At 42.8% G+C, this 15,070-nt stretch overlaps 2 protein-coding genes across 3 annotated transcripts; both read left to right on the top strand.

Annotated features, from left to right (window-relative positions):
* Nucleotides 1-359: 359 nt before the first annotated feature.
* chkb (choline kinase beta) lies at nt 360-9,389 on the top strand. Of its 2 annotated transcripts, XM_080474615.1 has the most exons (11): nt 360-948; nt 1,583-1,691; nt 1,870-1,983; nt 3,625-3,758; nt 3,867-3,971; nt 5,179-5,237; nt 5,682-5,769; nt 5,905-6,013; nt 7,126-7,220; nt 7,298-7,379; nt 8,121-9,389. In XM_080474615.1, the coding sequence occupies exons 1-11, from the start codon at nt 431-433 to the stop codon at nt 8,175-8,177; spliced, it is 1,470 nt and encodes a 489-aa protein (XP_080330741.1). In that variant the 5' UTR covers nt 360-430; the 3' UTR covers nt 8,178-9,389. The 2 variants fall into 2 exon arrangements, with proteins under 2 accessions (XP_080330741.1, XP_080330742.1); XM_080474616.1 differs by lacking the exon at nt 1,870-1,983 and having other exon boundaries at nt 378-948.
* A 1,001-nt stretch (nt 9,390-10,390) lies between these two features.
* Nucleotides 10,391-13,466, top strand: LOC308116393 (kelch-like protein 23). The gene is made up of 8 exons (XM_080474565.1): nt 10,391-11,049; nt 11,140-11,328; nt 11,411-11,595; nt 11,678-12,029; nt 12,158-12,303; nt 12,415-12,569; nt 12,671-12,828; nt 13,060-13,466. The coding sequence occupies exons 1-8, from the start codon at nt 10,798-10,800 to the stop codon at nt 13,240-13,242; spliced, it is 1,620 nt and encodes a 539-aa protein (XP_080330691.1). The 5' UTR covers nt 10,391-10,797; the 3' UTR covers nt 13,243-13,466.
* Nucleotides 13,467-15,070: the final 1,604 nt, after the last annotated feature.

The following is a 15,070-nucleotide window of genomic DNA, read 5'->3' as shown; positions in this document are numbered from 1 at the left end:
TAAAGATAAAAATTATTATGTCATATTTTGAAAGCTACAGAGAGCCAATACAGGGAGCTAAAGGGCCCTGTTGTTATCTTGGTTTTCTATCAGAACCCCCCAAATGTTTTAATTTACTTCCACATAGTGAGAAAAACAATGGCTTTTGCAGAGAATGGGACCTCTCGTGGCTGGACTTCCCCGGTCCCACTTCAAAATTCGATGATTTTCGCCTCTCTGCCTACACATGTCGACGCCTACGTGGCCGTGGACACTTCATTTCCCAGAAACCTTCTCGAAACAGGATATTGACGCACACATATATGACTCAGAATCAGCCAATCAGACTGGCATGTGAGCGCCATCCCTCAATTGTGATTGGCTGATGAATGGTCCGTGTCGACCACGAGCATAAAGTCATCTTTTAATAGTGACCGTCAGCCGCCTCCCCATGCGCCTCAGACCTTCCAGCTATGTTTGGCTTTTCCGGCTAAGCTGCTTTCCCGGTGAACTGCGTGTGTCAGCGAGCCCCTCCCGCCGACTCAAACCGACATCTCACAGGGCTACTCCCTCACTTTTCACCCGGAAACTCACGATGCAGTCCGGCCGAAATGTAACCTACAGCAGCAGCGGTCACGGCGAGCGGGACCCGGACGGAGCGGAGGTCCCGCCGGAGCCGCTCCTCTTCACCAGCGACATTCCCACCATCGTCGCTGGAGCTGCGGGACCACCAGCGGAGAAGAAACGAGTAGAAAGCGCGCTGGTCATCAGCGAGAGGAAGCTGCGGACCCCGAGTCCTATGTTCGGCGCCAACTGTGATGACGACTCGGAGGCGGAGGCGTTCCGGGATGGGAGAAGCGACGAGGTGGACCGGGACACCAGATCCAGGGCCTATGCCTGGTGTCGAGACTTCTTGTCCGGGTCGTGGAAGACCCTCCAAGAGCGTGATTTTCAAATCAGCATCGTCAGGTGTAGCCCTCCTTCATAATGTCAACACATCCTGTACTGACCAAATATACCATTGTTTTCATCAGATCTGCTCACTGAGTTTATAAGTAAAATATAAACCTTCCTGGTTACAACTCAGAGTTTAGAATCGTAACGTGGACTTTCTTAAAGCCCCCCGATGAGTCCTATAAACATTGTCTTCTGATGACGTTTTCATAGAAATGGTGACGCTCCGTATTTTACCAGTTCTTTTGCGTTTTATCATGCTCGTTTATTCACGTGCAGTGGTTTTCAAAAGGTACTAGTATTCGTTTTAGTATAAACTTTGTTTTCGTGTCAACGGCAGATTGCACTCAGACTGTGCAAGTTACACAGATGTAGTCCATCTTCTTCCTCGTTTCATATTTCTGTATGAGACTCAAGCTCAGTCTGTAACTATCCTCGAAATTCCCAACACTGTTCAAAGACAATAGAGTACGTTGTCTGGGTATAGTTTGGTGTGGGTGAAGTACTGCCCTCCAGGATGCCATGAGGATAAACAAGAAGACATTCAGAGTATAACTGGCTTGTGTGTGTTTTTTTTTTGTTTTTTTTTCTGTCAGGCTCCAATGATGTGTGACATTTGGTAACACTGGTGTGTTGTCTTTCCTCACAGCGGCGGGCTGAGTAACCTCCTGTACCTGTGTAGTTTGCCTGATTACGTGCACAGTGAAGGAGAGGAACCTCGTCAGGTGCTTTTAAGAGTCTACGGAGCGATCTTACAGGTTAGTTTTCCCCTCAAAACAGTTTGCATCAAGTTTTGTTTGTGCACGACCGTGTGGCTATACGTTCTGACTCCTTATCAGATGAGAGCGATGCATTGCTGTTCTAGTTTCGTCTGGAGGAGCAGCCACATTGTTTGTATGCAGGTGTGAATGAAACCTATGTGTGATTGTGTGTTAGGGAGTGGACTCACTGGTGCTGGAGAGTGTCATGTTTGCCATCCTGGCAGAGCGAATGTTGGGGCCAAAACTATATGGCATTTTTCCTGAGGGACGCTTGGAGCAGTACATGCCGGTATGATACACACCTCCACGCTCACACACTTGTACACACAATGCTTCTTTTCCGCTTCGCCCTGCCGTTTTTAGGCGTGTGTTTTCATTTGTGTTTAAAAACGAGATATGTGCTTCATTGGCTCACGATGGCCAAAATACACAATGTGATATTTATTATAGTACTGATAATTTAGGCTTCACTGAAACAAGTGAAAACAATCCCTAATCACTACACGTATGATTGGGGGGGGGGCGAGACATGGGCGCGCCTGCAGATTAACACAAACACAGATTTGCCTTAGCCTGAAATTAACACTTTTGCTGTATGCAATCACACTCGTGTGATGATTCTGTGTCTACATGAAAACATTCTTCACACTACATTAATGTATGCTAATATTTAACTTGGATGCAATAAGGGGGAAATCACCACAAAGTGAATCTTTAGCAGTATTTATTAAACAGACTTCATTCATACAATGTGATTCCAACTGAAAATGTTCATCAAATCTGCTACCTCCTCTACTTAGAAGTGGTTTTATTGAAAAGATGCGTCGATACATTCGAGGGTTGAATATCACTTAGAAATCGTTGAAGGATGCCCTCAAGGAAATAAGACTCCATCCTTCTATCCATTTTCTATATCACTCTTATCCATAGAGACTAACAGTCACATCTGGTAACTTTTGCACTGTGGGATACTAAAATGCAGTCCTGAACACGGGGAACATGCAAACTCCATGGCAGAGCTTGTAGGAGGTGTTCTGTCGCTATTTGCTCAGACTCGAACGGAACTCCCCTCCGGGCTCGGAGTCGGCTTCCTCCCAAAGTCTGGCACGGCGCCCACGACAATCACGACCTGTTACGTTTGCCCATCCCGTCCCCCTGCGTTGTCTCACGTCCATCCCGTTTTGTTCACGATGGCCTGAAACGGGGCTGCCGTGACCATAGTGTACCAGCACCATTAGCACTACACTACGGTGCAGCCTACTAAGAGCATCACACTATTTAAATCGGCACCATCCCTATAAAGTAATACCTCGGGATTTTAGGGATCGTGCATATTCTCATCAATTACCCGTAAATCTTTTTCGTAGTGTGGGAATAGTGGCGGATCTGATAAGAACTGTGGGTCCGATTAGATATTTTTCTTTAATAGAAACAAACGCGTTTTAAACATGGCTTCCGTGGAGGGGCAGCAGACGCGTGAAGAGAGGTCTTAAGGTTGGCGCACGTCACTGAGGGCTGTCAGCTCCTGCTGTTAAGGCCGGTCCACCTAAAGCAGCAGGCGATGGCTACAATAGCGAGACGAGGTCAAGGAGACAGAGATGTCACTGTTAGTGGAAATTGTGGAGAAGCAGAGGCGCTCAAAACAGCGCAGGTACAGGCGGAAGTAGGATCTGATGCTCATTAGCTCAGGGGGGCTGAGGGGGCTTCACCTCATGGAGTGAATCTCTGTAAACTGAAGTAATGAAACTAGTCCTTGATCAAACAATCTTCTTGATATTTTCGATTTGATTCTTTTTGTTTTATGCTGAAGTGTTAATGACCTCTACGAATGAAGCGTGATCAAACGACAAATATTATTATAGTTTGTGTTTTGTACAATTTGTTGATCTGTCCTAAAGCAGCGGTTTTCTAAATGTCTCTTTCATCCCAGAATACCCGCATGCACACAGATCAGCTTTCAGAGCCCGACATCTCCGCTGAGATTGCGACCAAGATGGCACGTTTCCATGAAATGGTGATGCCTTTCAACAAAAAACCAAAATGGCTGTTTGGGACCATTGATAAGTAAGAGCATATCACGTAGTCATCTGTGTTCTCTGAAGTTGTCCCTACTAAAACTATAGCATCTTCCTCCCAGTGAACGTATTTGATCCGTGTCGTTTTCTTTCACAGATATATGGATCAAGTGATGAAAATTAACTTTACACGTGACGCCCATGTGAAGAAGTACAATAAGTTGATGAAGTTGGACCTGCCTGCTGAGCTCCAGAGGCTACGGTGAGTTGTCCCGCAGGCGGGACAAATGTTGTATACCTTTTTTCCAAGTGTCCATAGAGCCTCTATTCATTGTTATACATGTGAGGATTAAAATACGAACCTTCCCCTTCCAATTGGTATCTCCAAGAGTGCAATCCAAAGTTTTGACAAATATCAGCATAATCCAGCCTCTGTCACGTGAATCCGGTGCCCGCTAGATGTTGCGTCAGAGCCATCTCATGTTACCAGCTGCAAATCTCTTTTAGACTTTAGTCAGAGTGATAGCTTGGTCACCAAGAACATCAAGACTCGGTGAACGATCAAGATAATCAGGGTGCTCATTCTCCTCACTGATCGCAACGCAGTCCTGCCAACACGTGGCTTAAATCTTAAAGATTAGTTGCATTTATGGGGTCAATATGTCATTTTTTTATTGAATTTAAACAAAAATGTCTGCTCATAATTTCTATTTGAACATGAGCAGGATGTCCCCCGCCATCGGACGATTCTAATTATCCCCCAAACATGTGTTTGATTGTATATAAAAGAATATTGTTGAGCACACGAGTCGGTGTCATCAGTGAAAATCTGTTGCACACTTGAGCTTGTTATTAGGGACAGCAATGGCTGCGATTTTGTTTCATGTGGACGGGCTGACCTTTGTCCCAGTGCCTCCACAACTCCACGGCTCAGCCCTGGCAGCAGTGCGACCTTAGATCCAACAGAGAATCAGACCGTGTGCTTATAAACACGTTATCAATGACGTACCACTCTCACGTTATCACAGCCATGGGGGTGATATTGTCAAGCAAATCACCTGAAGCGTTTCCTGAGTCCATAAATGCAATCATGTTCTAAGCTTGCTTCTTTGTTGTTGGGTCTGTTAGAATGATCAGGATTACAGTCATATGCAGGATTGAGAGCACAGAGAGCTGCTTTGCTGTTTGTTTGTTGTTTGAATAGTCCATTGTGGCGCTTTCTGTCTCATCCAAGAAAATTTGGGGTAACCAAATCAATACTCGTGCAGTGAAACTGTAGATTTGACATTTGGTACATGTTTGTATTCTTGCTGCTAAACATTAAAATGATGTCTCTTGTTCATAATGTTTTTTCAATTGCTAATTATTTGAATTATGATGAGGTTTTGTGCGTTTATTACACATATTTACTCTCTTGTCCCTTTTCTTTTTCTAATCTACTCTGCTTCTGGCTTTGGTCTCTACAACAGTGCATTGCTGGCAGCAACTCCATCACCAGTGGTGTTTTGCCACAACGATGTCCAAGAAGGTAAATACTGAAACCATCCTGAGAGCTCCCCCTGTACTCACGCCTCTCCTATGGTCTGATTGGTCCACCCTCTGCCTATGTTGTCACATATCTCAGCAGAAGAGCAGTATATTATGTCAGAAGCATGTCAGAAGTCAGAAGCAGGCTTGGTTGTATATATTAGTAGCTCCAGCTCATATTCATTTGCATCATCCTGAAAGTGAAAATGAGCAACTAAAGCAGAGCTATTCTATGATTCCAGTTTTGAGTAGATGGGTCTGAGGTCAAAAGGTGACTCTGAGTTGGCCGTAAGCCTGATTGTGGGTGTGGGATAGTGTTGAGTCTGTGTGTTGGTTCTGTCATGGATGGAATCGTCAGCTGCAACCGACCCCAGCTCTCCAGAAACCTCATGAATCGCCAGGGTTCACTGTGACGATGCTCTCACATTTTGTTGGGCTTCTCTAGGCAACATTCTCATCTTGGACAAAAGGGACAACAGTCCGACAGAAAGACTCATGCTGATCGACTTTGAATACAGCAGCTACAACTACCGGTAAAAATGAGTTTGTGATCATTGATGCAGTGTAACATGATTGGCAAGTATGTTTTTTTGTTTTTTGTTTTGTTTTAGCTTTACACTGTGTCCTTCTTGCATTCCACTAAATGAATATATATCTTCCTTGCGTAGGGGCTTTGACTTTGGCAACCACTTCTGTGAATGGATGTATGACTACACCTACAATGAGTGGCCTTTCTTCAAAGCCACACCAGAGAATTATCCAACCAGAGAACAGCAGGTCAGTTCAGAGTATCTATTTACCTTCTAGAATGTTTTAACCAACTCAGGGCTGTAGGGGGTCGCTCACTCTGGGCAAAGCCAGGTTGCACCTTGGACACGTGACAACTGTGTCGCCACAGTGAAAACACACACTCACACCACACACCTACGGGAAATTCCAGTAATGCCCAGTTTTGAACTGTGGGGAAAAAAACAGAGTAGCCATGAACATTGTCACTATCAGGCCGAAGTGTAAACAATTGCACCACTGAGCAGCCACGGTTCAGATCACATATCAATATCAAAAGACCTTTGAGTTATCTGAACATATTTACATTACTAAGTTTACCGGATATTCAAAGGAAAAAAATTCAAAAACATTAAATGAAAGTCAAAGGTAATTTCATGCTGATTAGACAAAGTTACAATACAAAGTTACAATACTCTTCAAATTCAGAAAAAAGGATTTAATGAATATGGCATGTTTTTTTTCATTTAATCTTTACATAACGACAGTAGGACTCTACAATTTCAGGTGAAAATGCAAAAAGTGTTGACTAGTGCCACTGAGTAACGATATGATTTGCAATAACCTTAAACACTTACGTACATCATGGTGACGTCCTTGTGCTTTGACACAATCACAGTAACTAATAATATTAACTTGGCACCATGGAATTGATATTCACATCAAATAAACAAACCTTTTCTTAATTCAATCAACCTGTTGCCCCCACTCCACTTCTATTTCACAGGATAAAAGTGCAAATGTAAACTTTAAAGCCACAGCTGAGAGATGTCTGTAGTGTGTGGTAGACAGTGCCATCTAATGGTGAAACCGAGACAGTACAGCCTTGGACGCTTTTCACTGAGAAGTATATTGAAGAGTAAATGTGTGCCTACCAAGTCAAAAAAAAAAAAGAAAAAAGATACACCTGTATTCATTTTCAAGATTTAAAAAAAGGTTGTTTTAAAAAGACAAAAGTGTTTTTTGCACATCTCAAAGGCTGATGTGGCCTCCAATAAGAAGGTGGTCTCTGCAGCGGCCGACAGCTCATTCGAGTTTGAAACGACTGAATTAATCCAAACGTGTCAGCCACGGCAGGATAAAATATTCTTTTCTCGTTTCAGCTTCTTTTTATCAGAAGCTACTTGGCAGAACACAGAAAAGACTCTGACATGGACCACAGACAAACTGAGGAGGACATGATCATTGAAGCAAACCGGTAACAGAATCCCCCAAACTGGTGAATCTTTACCAGCATCAAGCAAATATACTGATCGTCTTTGTTTCCCATTGTAGATACGCATTAGCATCCCACTTCCTCTGGGGCCTGTGGTCCATCATTCAAGCGAAATTATCCAAAATTGAGTTTGGATACATGGTAAGCAGCTGTTTTAGTTTTTTTAACATTTGTAAAAACACTGATTTATAGCATCTTGTGTAAAAGTTAAAAAAAAAAAAAAGTGAGTCAAACTGATTTATAATATTATAAATGTCTGGGTTGCCGTACACTTACTGGGTTTGCAGACAGGTTGCTTGTTTAACGTCCCCGTGTGCCTCAGTCGCTGCCTTCCTCAGTGAAGGCACACTCAGGACTCTACTGCACTCTGATGATGTCAGGATCTCCTGTGAAATCTTCTTGCATCATCGACCGGGGAGTCGAGAAAAGCATGTGAACAACTTTGCTCTTTTAGTCAGTGGGTATGTTGTCATGCAATATTATATTGCAGTCAATTTGATGCCTAAAACAGAGAAAAGGATTTAAAAGCTTTATTTTGAGGCACAGAAAAAGATGAATTGATCAGTGATATTTATAGTTTTGCAAAAAGAAAAAAAATGTAAATTTCAAGATGAAATTATGTTTGAAAACCAAAGTTTTGAGTACATTTTTTTTTATTCTTCTTCTTATGGAAATAAGTCTAGAAAGTTCTTGTTACTGCAGAATCTTTTTGTTTTTTTTAAACTACTGGTCTTAAATGAATTTCCTTTGCCGTTCCCTCTGCCTGGATTCACCTTCCGATCAGCTAAATCTCGAGGGGCAGCAGATCTTGGTTGTCTCCCCGGGTGGCACGTTCACTGTCGTCGTCCTAACACCTTCTAACAGCGCGCTCTCTTCTTGCAGGACTACTCTCAGTGTCGTTTCGATGCCTACTTCAAGCAAAAGAAGCTCTTCGCCTGAATTCCACGACGTTCATCAGACTGTATTGTTGTTGTTCTCCAAGCTTATCTCCGGTTTCTATCAGGAACTTTTCCAGCTTTTTCCTACTGAAATGATCCAGATCAGTTTACGACGAGCTGAGAAAGTACAAAACTTATTTAGAGATGAAGCCTTGAAACGACCAGATTTTTTTCTCTGAGGCTCCGGGTGGCCTCAGTGTTAAAGTCTAGGAGTCGAGTAAATGTTCTTTTCAGTCAAACGAGCCATTTTTTTTGATGCACTTCATTACTTTGGACCACATGTTAACGTTGTTATGCTTCAGTTTGTTTTGTTTGCTTTGAGAAATGTCTTGTCATTTCACACTGTATCTCTTTCTGTACGTGTAGTTTTGGTTTGCTAAAGGAATACTGATGACTTCATCAGAGGAAGATTTTGTATAAGGTGTTGCTTTAGTGTTCTAGGTTATTCTACCTCACTTTTCCCCCTTGTGACGTTTGTCCTGCACAAGTTCCTGAAGGGCTGACTGTAACTATCCTGTGAGGAAAGGACTTCTTTTATTACCATAAACCGCCTGACACCACCTCATCCGTTAAGTTTTACTCCCGTGAAATAATAGAACGCTGCTTTATACATTAGCCAATTTAATGAGTAATGGCAGTTTCAAAGTTATTGAGGTGTTTATTTAGTTGTTGTTTATTTCATTGTGTTATTAACGATACACTTTTGCTTCACTTCCTGTCACATGTCGGCCTGTCTGATGAAAGCTTCTTCTTTATTTTGATTGTATTTATTGGTGGTTTTACCTTCACCAATAGCTTTGAATACGCAAAATCTGAACATCTGGACAAATCCAGTCCCTTAATTCAATTTGCGAGAAGTTCGTATATTCAGCAACAAGAGTCATCATGTTATTCGCTGTAACACGTTTGATATTGAAGTGTTGTATCATTTGTTTTGTTTTTTTAATTGTTGTTTTCTTGAAGCGGTTCAAGTTCTTGTTATGATTTCTCTTTATTTCAACTGCCTTGATTATACTGAAGGTATTAATATTATGTAGGATTTCTTCATGTTTAGTTTACACATTGCTGCATCGGTCTACAAGCATGAATATACAATTGACTCATCTGAACAAAGTACCAGTGTTTCTGTTGATTATGTTTGAGCATGTTTGTATTATGTTGGTCCTTTTTTGCACTAGAAAATTTAAGATAATAAACATGAGTTGAAACCGTTTGGCTGTAAGTTTTCTTCTTTCTTTGTTTGCAAAACAAATATATACAATATTGGTAAGCATGGGTCGAAGTAAAGAATTACTTATTGTAGCTATTGTTGTTTTTTCTTCGAGACAAGTCCGGTTTTATACTGAGACGTTTTCAACAGAAACTACAGTAGTGTTTGTTTTCTTTTGTCTTTTATAACTCATTTAATTGAGCTGCCAAAATGTGCATTGAGCGCGGATCGCATCATATCATTGACATTTAATTTGAAGGTAAGGTTGGCCTATGGCAGGATATAATTTCACGGTAAGTTTAAACGTTTTCTGTGCTTTTTAGTCATGAATGAATAGCTGAGATTCAGAGTGGCATGGTGGTGTAGTGGTTGACAGTCTCACAGGCAGCATTATATCTCTGGTTGGAGTCCTGGTAGGTAGGGGGGGGGGGGGGGCTTTCTGTGGGGAGTTTGCATATCCCCCCTGTGCATGGATCTCCTCCCACAATCCAGAAATATTGATTCTAAATGATGACTGATACATTCTGGCTATTGATAATCCAGCTAAATGACTTTAAAATCATATTTTGAGTAGCTTGTCACGGTTGTTATTTTACTTGTAATTTACTTAAGTAATGCAACAATAGTTACACTTGTGCACACACACTATTTACCAAAAGTATTTAGTCACTTGCCTTCACATGCATATGAGCTTTAGTGACATCCCAGTCTTAAACCATAGGAGTTAATGTTGTTTTGCAGCTATAACAAATGTAACTCTAGGAACGCTTTCACAAGGTTTAGGAGTGTTTATGGCCATTTTTGATGCATTCTAGCAGAAGGGCATTTGTGAGGTCAGGATGACTTGTCTTCCCACCTCTGTTGGTAAGTCTTAGTTAAATATAAAGTTATCACAGGTGTAGAGCAATCTGAAAGTTTTGTGATGCGGTGCAGCACAGAGTGAAGGCTGTGTTAGATTGCAGAGGCCTGACAGTTGTCCCGCCTCTACGAGCCAAGAATAGACCAGAAGGAACAGCGCAGCCAAAAGAACGGACGGTCTACAATCTATTGAATCTTTTGCAAAACAAACTGGATATTTTAAAGCTGAAGATCCTTCCAATCTCTTTTTTTTCCACCACGCTGATGCTCCTGGCTTGTTGTCTTAAATCTTCCACTACTACTTTGGTGTTTGTTGTTTTGAGAAGCATGTGACAGAGCAAAGGCAAGGGGAAAGGGACAGAGACCAGCACTACATGGATTACATTGACGACAAGCCCATCGTCTTATTTTTGTCGTTATGCAACAGTTGTTTGAATTCTTTGGAGGGACCTTCTGTAGAGGACTCGGTACTTGTGTGATTGGACTAGTCTGAGATATAATCGCAGACCTTAAAAATACGAACATATAAACTTTAAAATGCTCAGTCAGTGAGATGAATCCTCTTACACAGTGTTTTCTTATACTCTTACACTGGGTAAGCTTATGGCTGAAATATGGTCTCGGAATACTTTTAGGAATTTTTCCAGCAGCCGAACATTGGATAGTATCCTCAGGTGTCACAGTGACTCACTCATGTGAGGCAGACTCTGAGGAGTGGAAGGCCAACGAGGCGCTCCGCACGTACTTCCTAGGAGATGGAGACGAAACCGAGGTTACGGTCCAAACCAGCACACACTCTTTCCATGTGAGTAACGATGTTGTCCCCTCAACGACGCATGTGAAACAGTAACTACCTCGTCCGATCTAAAACTCGGTTGAATGATTAATTTCTCAGGTGGACCTCCAAAGGCTTTCCAAGTGCAGCGAGTACTTCCGAGCCTTGTCCCAGTCCAGAATGAGAGAAACCTCCGAGAACCTGATTCACCTGGATCACGTGTCGTCTTCGATCTTCCACAATCTCCTTGAGTTCTCCTTCCATAATCATTTTAAAATCCCTCTGGAGCAGTTAGGAGCACACATCCAGGTATACAGGATTGTGGACGTCACTGACTATTCCTCTGGGTAGCATCTCATTCTCTGCTTTGTTCCGCTCTCTGACTCTGGAGCTAAGCAGCTATCTCCTCGCTGAGGAATTCCTCCTGAAGTGTCTGTCTATCCTGGAAGAAGAGCTCACGCCATCAAACTGCCTGTCTTACCTGAGTCTCGCTCAGGAAATCTGCTGCACTGAGATGAAGGCGACCGTTCTGACTTACCTTAGTAGAAACCTGCTCGAGTTGCCACATGTCATCAGGTATGCAGTGTTTTCATCCCGGACTGATCAAAACATGTGAAATATGTTTGTGTTGTGCCTCTCAGCCTGATTTGCATCTCAGGTGTCTGAACGAGGAGGATAAAGAGGATGTCGTCCACCTGAGGATGCAAGGAGAGCGAGGCATCTGCAGTCTGCGGAAGGAGAACTTGACTTCCTGGAACGACCCAGAGACAGAAAGTGCCCGACATGTATTCACTCTGAAAGGATCGGAGATCAATGGAGACTGGCATTCGATCACTGAGTTCCCCTTCAGGGCTGATAAATGGTGTTTTACTACTGTGGTGCTCTATAACTACCTGTACATCATAGGAGGCTACAGGCAGCGGATGAAGAGAGGCTGGGAGTTCAGCATGGCTTCCTTCAGGTACAACCCCCTCACTCACACGTGGGCCGCCACATCACCTCTGATCAAGGTAATGCAGGATTTGACATGTTGTTTTGAGGCCTCTGTTCTGTGTTTGCCCTTATTAAATCTGCTCTTGTCTTCTTCCATCGTTTATGCAACTCTAATGAAAGTCATCACCATCTGTTGCTTCCACAGCACAGACGGCACTTCAGTGCGGTGGCCTGTGAAGGCTGTATTTATGCTGTGGGAGGCTGGTACTTGGACTCTCTGGTGACTCCAGACTCCAGCACGGCTCTTTATACAGCTGTAGAGTGCTATGATCCATGGGAAGACTCGTGGAGGTGTGTGTCCTTTGTGTCTCGTCAGAAACAGGATGCAGACGTTTGCTTCATTGGACGCCTTTCCCTCTTCAGAGTGGCGTCCTTCATTTGTTTGTATAAATGTTGTTTTAGGTTTGTTTCGTCGCTGCCACTCACTGACTTCAAGTTCACCATGTCCTTGTCCCATGACGTCCCCCTCGCTACCAGCCTTGGACACTGCATTTATGTGTTGGGGAGCATCCAAAGGACTGGAGAGAAATTGTTGCTGCAGTATGACACAAAGCAAGGTGACAACTCAGAAAGTTCATACGGGTGGATGCAAACTCTGCAAGCCCTGTTTTCCGTTCAGAGTTCACCAGACTAAAGACGTTATCTCTCTGTCTTTTAGATGCTTGGTCTGAACTGTCTCCCACCCTCACGAGAGCAGATGTGGACTTTCCTGCTCTTTACTTCTTGGGGGGCACTGACAGGCTGCTTGTTATCGGTGGGAACAACTCAGAAAATGTGGTGACTTCTTATTGTGTGCACTCACAGAAGTGGGGAGAAGTGAGTATCTGTGGTCAAACTGACTTCATTAACAATTGAGTGTGTCCCCTTATGAACATGGGAGCGTTAGTGTGATTCTCCCTGTAGAGCTGAGCATGGCGGGATTGCTTCTGTTTACAAGTCTGCTTTCTTAAAAATATGTGCTCAGTGTGTGTCTGAATCACCAATATGTCCTTTACATTAATGACTAATACTGTGTTTATTTGTTTGTTTATTTGCTTTTGTTTGCAGGTGCACAGGACTGAGAAAGTGGCATTTGCTGGACAGGGGACAATTGTGGACAATCATGTCTTGATGCCAAGTATTGTACATAACTCTGTTATAAAGATGGATCTCAAAAGTTTCTCCCGGAGATCTCTTCCCCCCCTCCCTGTCTCCACCTGCTATGACTCTGCCTTGTGTCTGTACTTCTGAGTGGTTTGATTTTGTTTGTTTTTTGGTTTTTTTGTTCCCAAGTTTGTTGACACTTTAAAAGCCCTCCTTGAACTTGATGCGACCATTTCCCATAAGAGGATGATTCCTTGATCGTTTCTATCTTTTGCGCTTTAAATCTCATGCTGCCTGGAGGTTCAGACTATGTGTCTCGGGACAGATTACTCTTATAATATGTGCACAAAGTACTAAATAAATGATTTCACAAAAACAAAACAGATTTTTTTGTGATCTATTCTGCCTTTTGTTAGTAATATATTCAGGACAACACACAGGAAAGTGAAGGAGGAATCCAAACCATGCCATACCGTGGCTTCCCACCCTTTCCGACAGTAGGACACTCAGCACACTTTTGGTTAAGATCAAATTCACAAATTAAGGAAACATAAACAATTCTATGTAATTATAGTAAGCTTGTATTTTTTTTATCAGCAACAAGAAGAAAAGTAGAATATAGCTGCTTGCCTGATTAAGGGTGAAACGTGCCGGCTGATTAATAGTTTCTCTGAGGAGTTTGCAACTCCTCTCTGTGTGGAAAGGGATTATCTGGGATTACACCGGCTTCTTCCCACAATACCGATAAGGCTAGTGAAAGTACCTGGATCCATTTGTGGCTGTGGCTCGGCTGGTAGAGCAGGTCGTCTCCCAATCAGAATGGTGTCGGTTCAATTCCCATCTTCACATGTCAAAGTGTCCTTCAAGACACTGAACCCCAAACTGCTCCCAGTGGGGGGACTGGGTGCCTTGCATGGGAGCTCCCTCCATTGGTGAATGTGATTAACAGTGGAAAACCACTGTTGTTTGTGTCTCATAAAGAATGATGTGTAATTTAGCAGTCTGTGATTTAAGGATGACCTGTGTCAGCACCTTTGGAACCTCTGCCCTACTTTTTGTGACCTCCAGTGTCTACAGTGTCGGAACCACATGGCTCTTTCTCAAAACAATTCAGCCGTTAAAAGGTGCTGTCTGACTTCAGAGTGAGACAAGCTCCTGGACAATCATGCAAAGGTTGTCCTGTGACATTGTCTGTTCTTGCAAGAATGATGTAATAAAATTGTTTTAAACTTGTTAAATTGCTCTCAATCTGATTCCTGTGTTTTCTGTCTCCCTGAGATTTTTATTTTTTTTTTTTATAGGAAATTCTCCTGACAGCTATATAAGTGAAATCCATGCATTTACCAGACGACTGGAGAAGTCAGGATGCACCCTGGACGGGTCAGCAGCTCATTACAGGGCAAGTTGGTCATGATGACAATACATTTGTTAATCGCATGAATGCATGTGTGTATCTTTGTTTCTTTGTGCCAGAAATGTGAAGGACGAGCGTCTTACTTTTTTGCCCCATGTCAACCGGGATCAGCTCGCCATGACACTACTTTGGATGAAGATGCAAGACACTAGATTCGAGGACGGACTCATTTGATTCATAACCAGAATCACCTGAATTCCACATGGTTCCACTTTGTCTTAGATTTTCAGAAACTCAATTCATCCTCATCATTTGAGCTCAATCATCCTAAAATGTAAACTCAATAGCAGATTTGGACACGTTCAGCTTTGTTCTATTCACAATAAAGACATTTGTCTTTTCATAACAGAGAAACAAATTTACATCCTTATATTTAGACCAAGCCTGTTTCGAAGCAATGACTCTATGAACTCCCAGTAGGTGAAATGCCACAGGGCTCTCAGTTACCTCCTAACACAGTGCTGCAGCAGATTGAATTACCCAGCAGAGACCTGACAGCACATGAGGTTAGACTCTCTCTGTGTTTGGTGTCCAGTTTCAAGGAGGAGTGGAAAGAGGAAG

The sequence above is a fragment of the Lipophrys pholis genome (assembly GCF_963383615.2).
Source record: "Lipophrys pholis genome assembly, chromosome: 11".
Taxonomy (NCBI): Eukaryota; Metazoa; Chordata; class Actinopteri; order Blenniiformes; family Blenniidae; genus Lipophrys; species Lipophrys pholis.
Note: the sequence above shows the minus strand (reverse complement) of the source record. Positions and strands in the feature narration are given on the sequence as shown.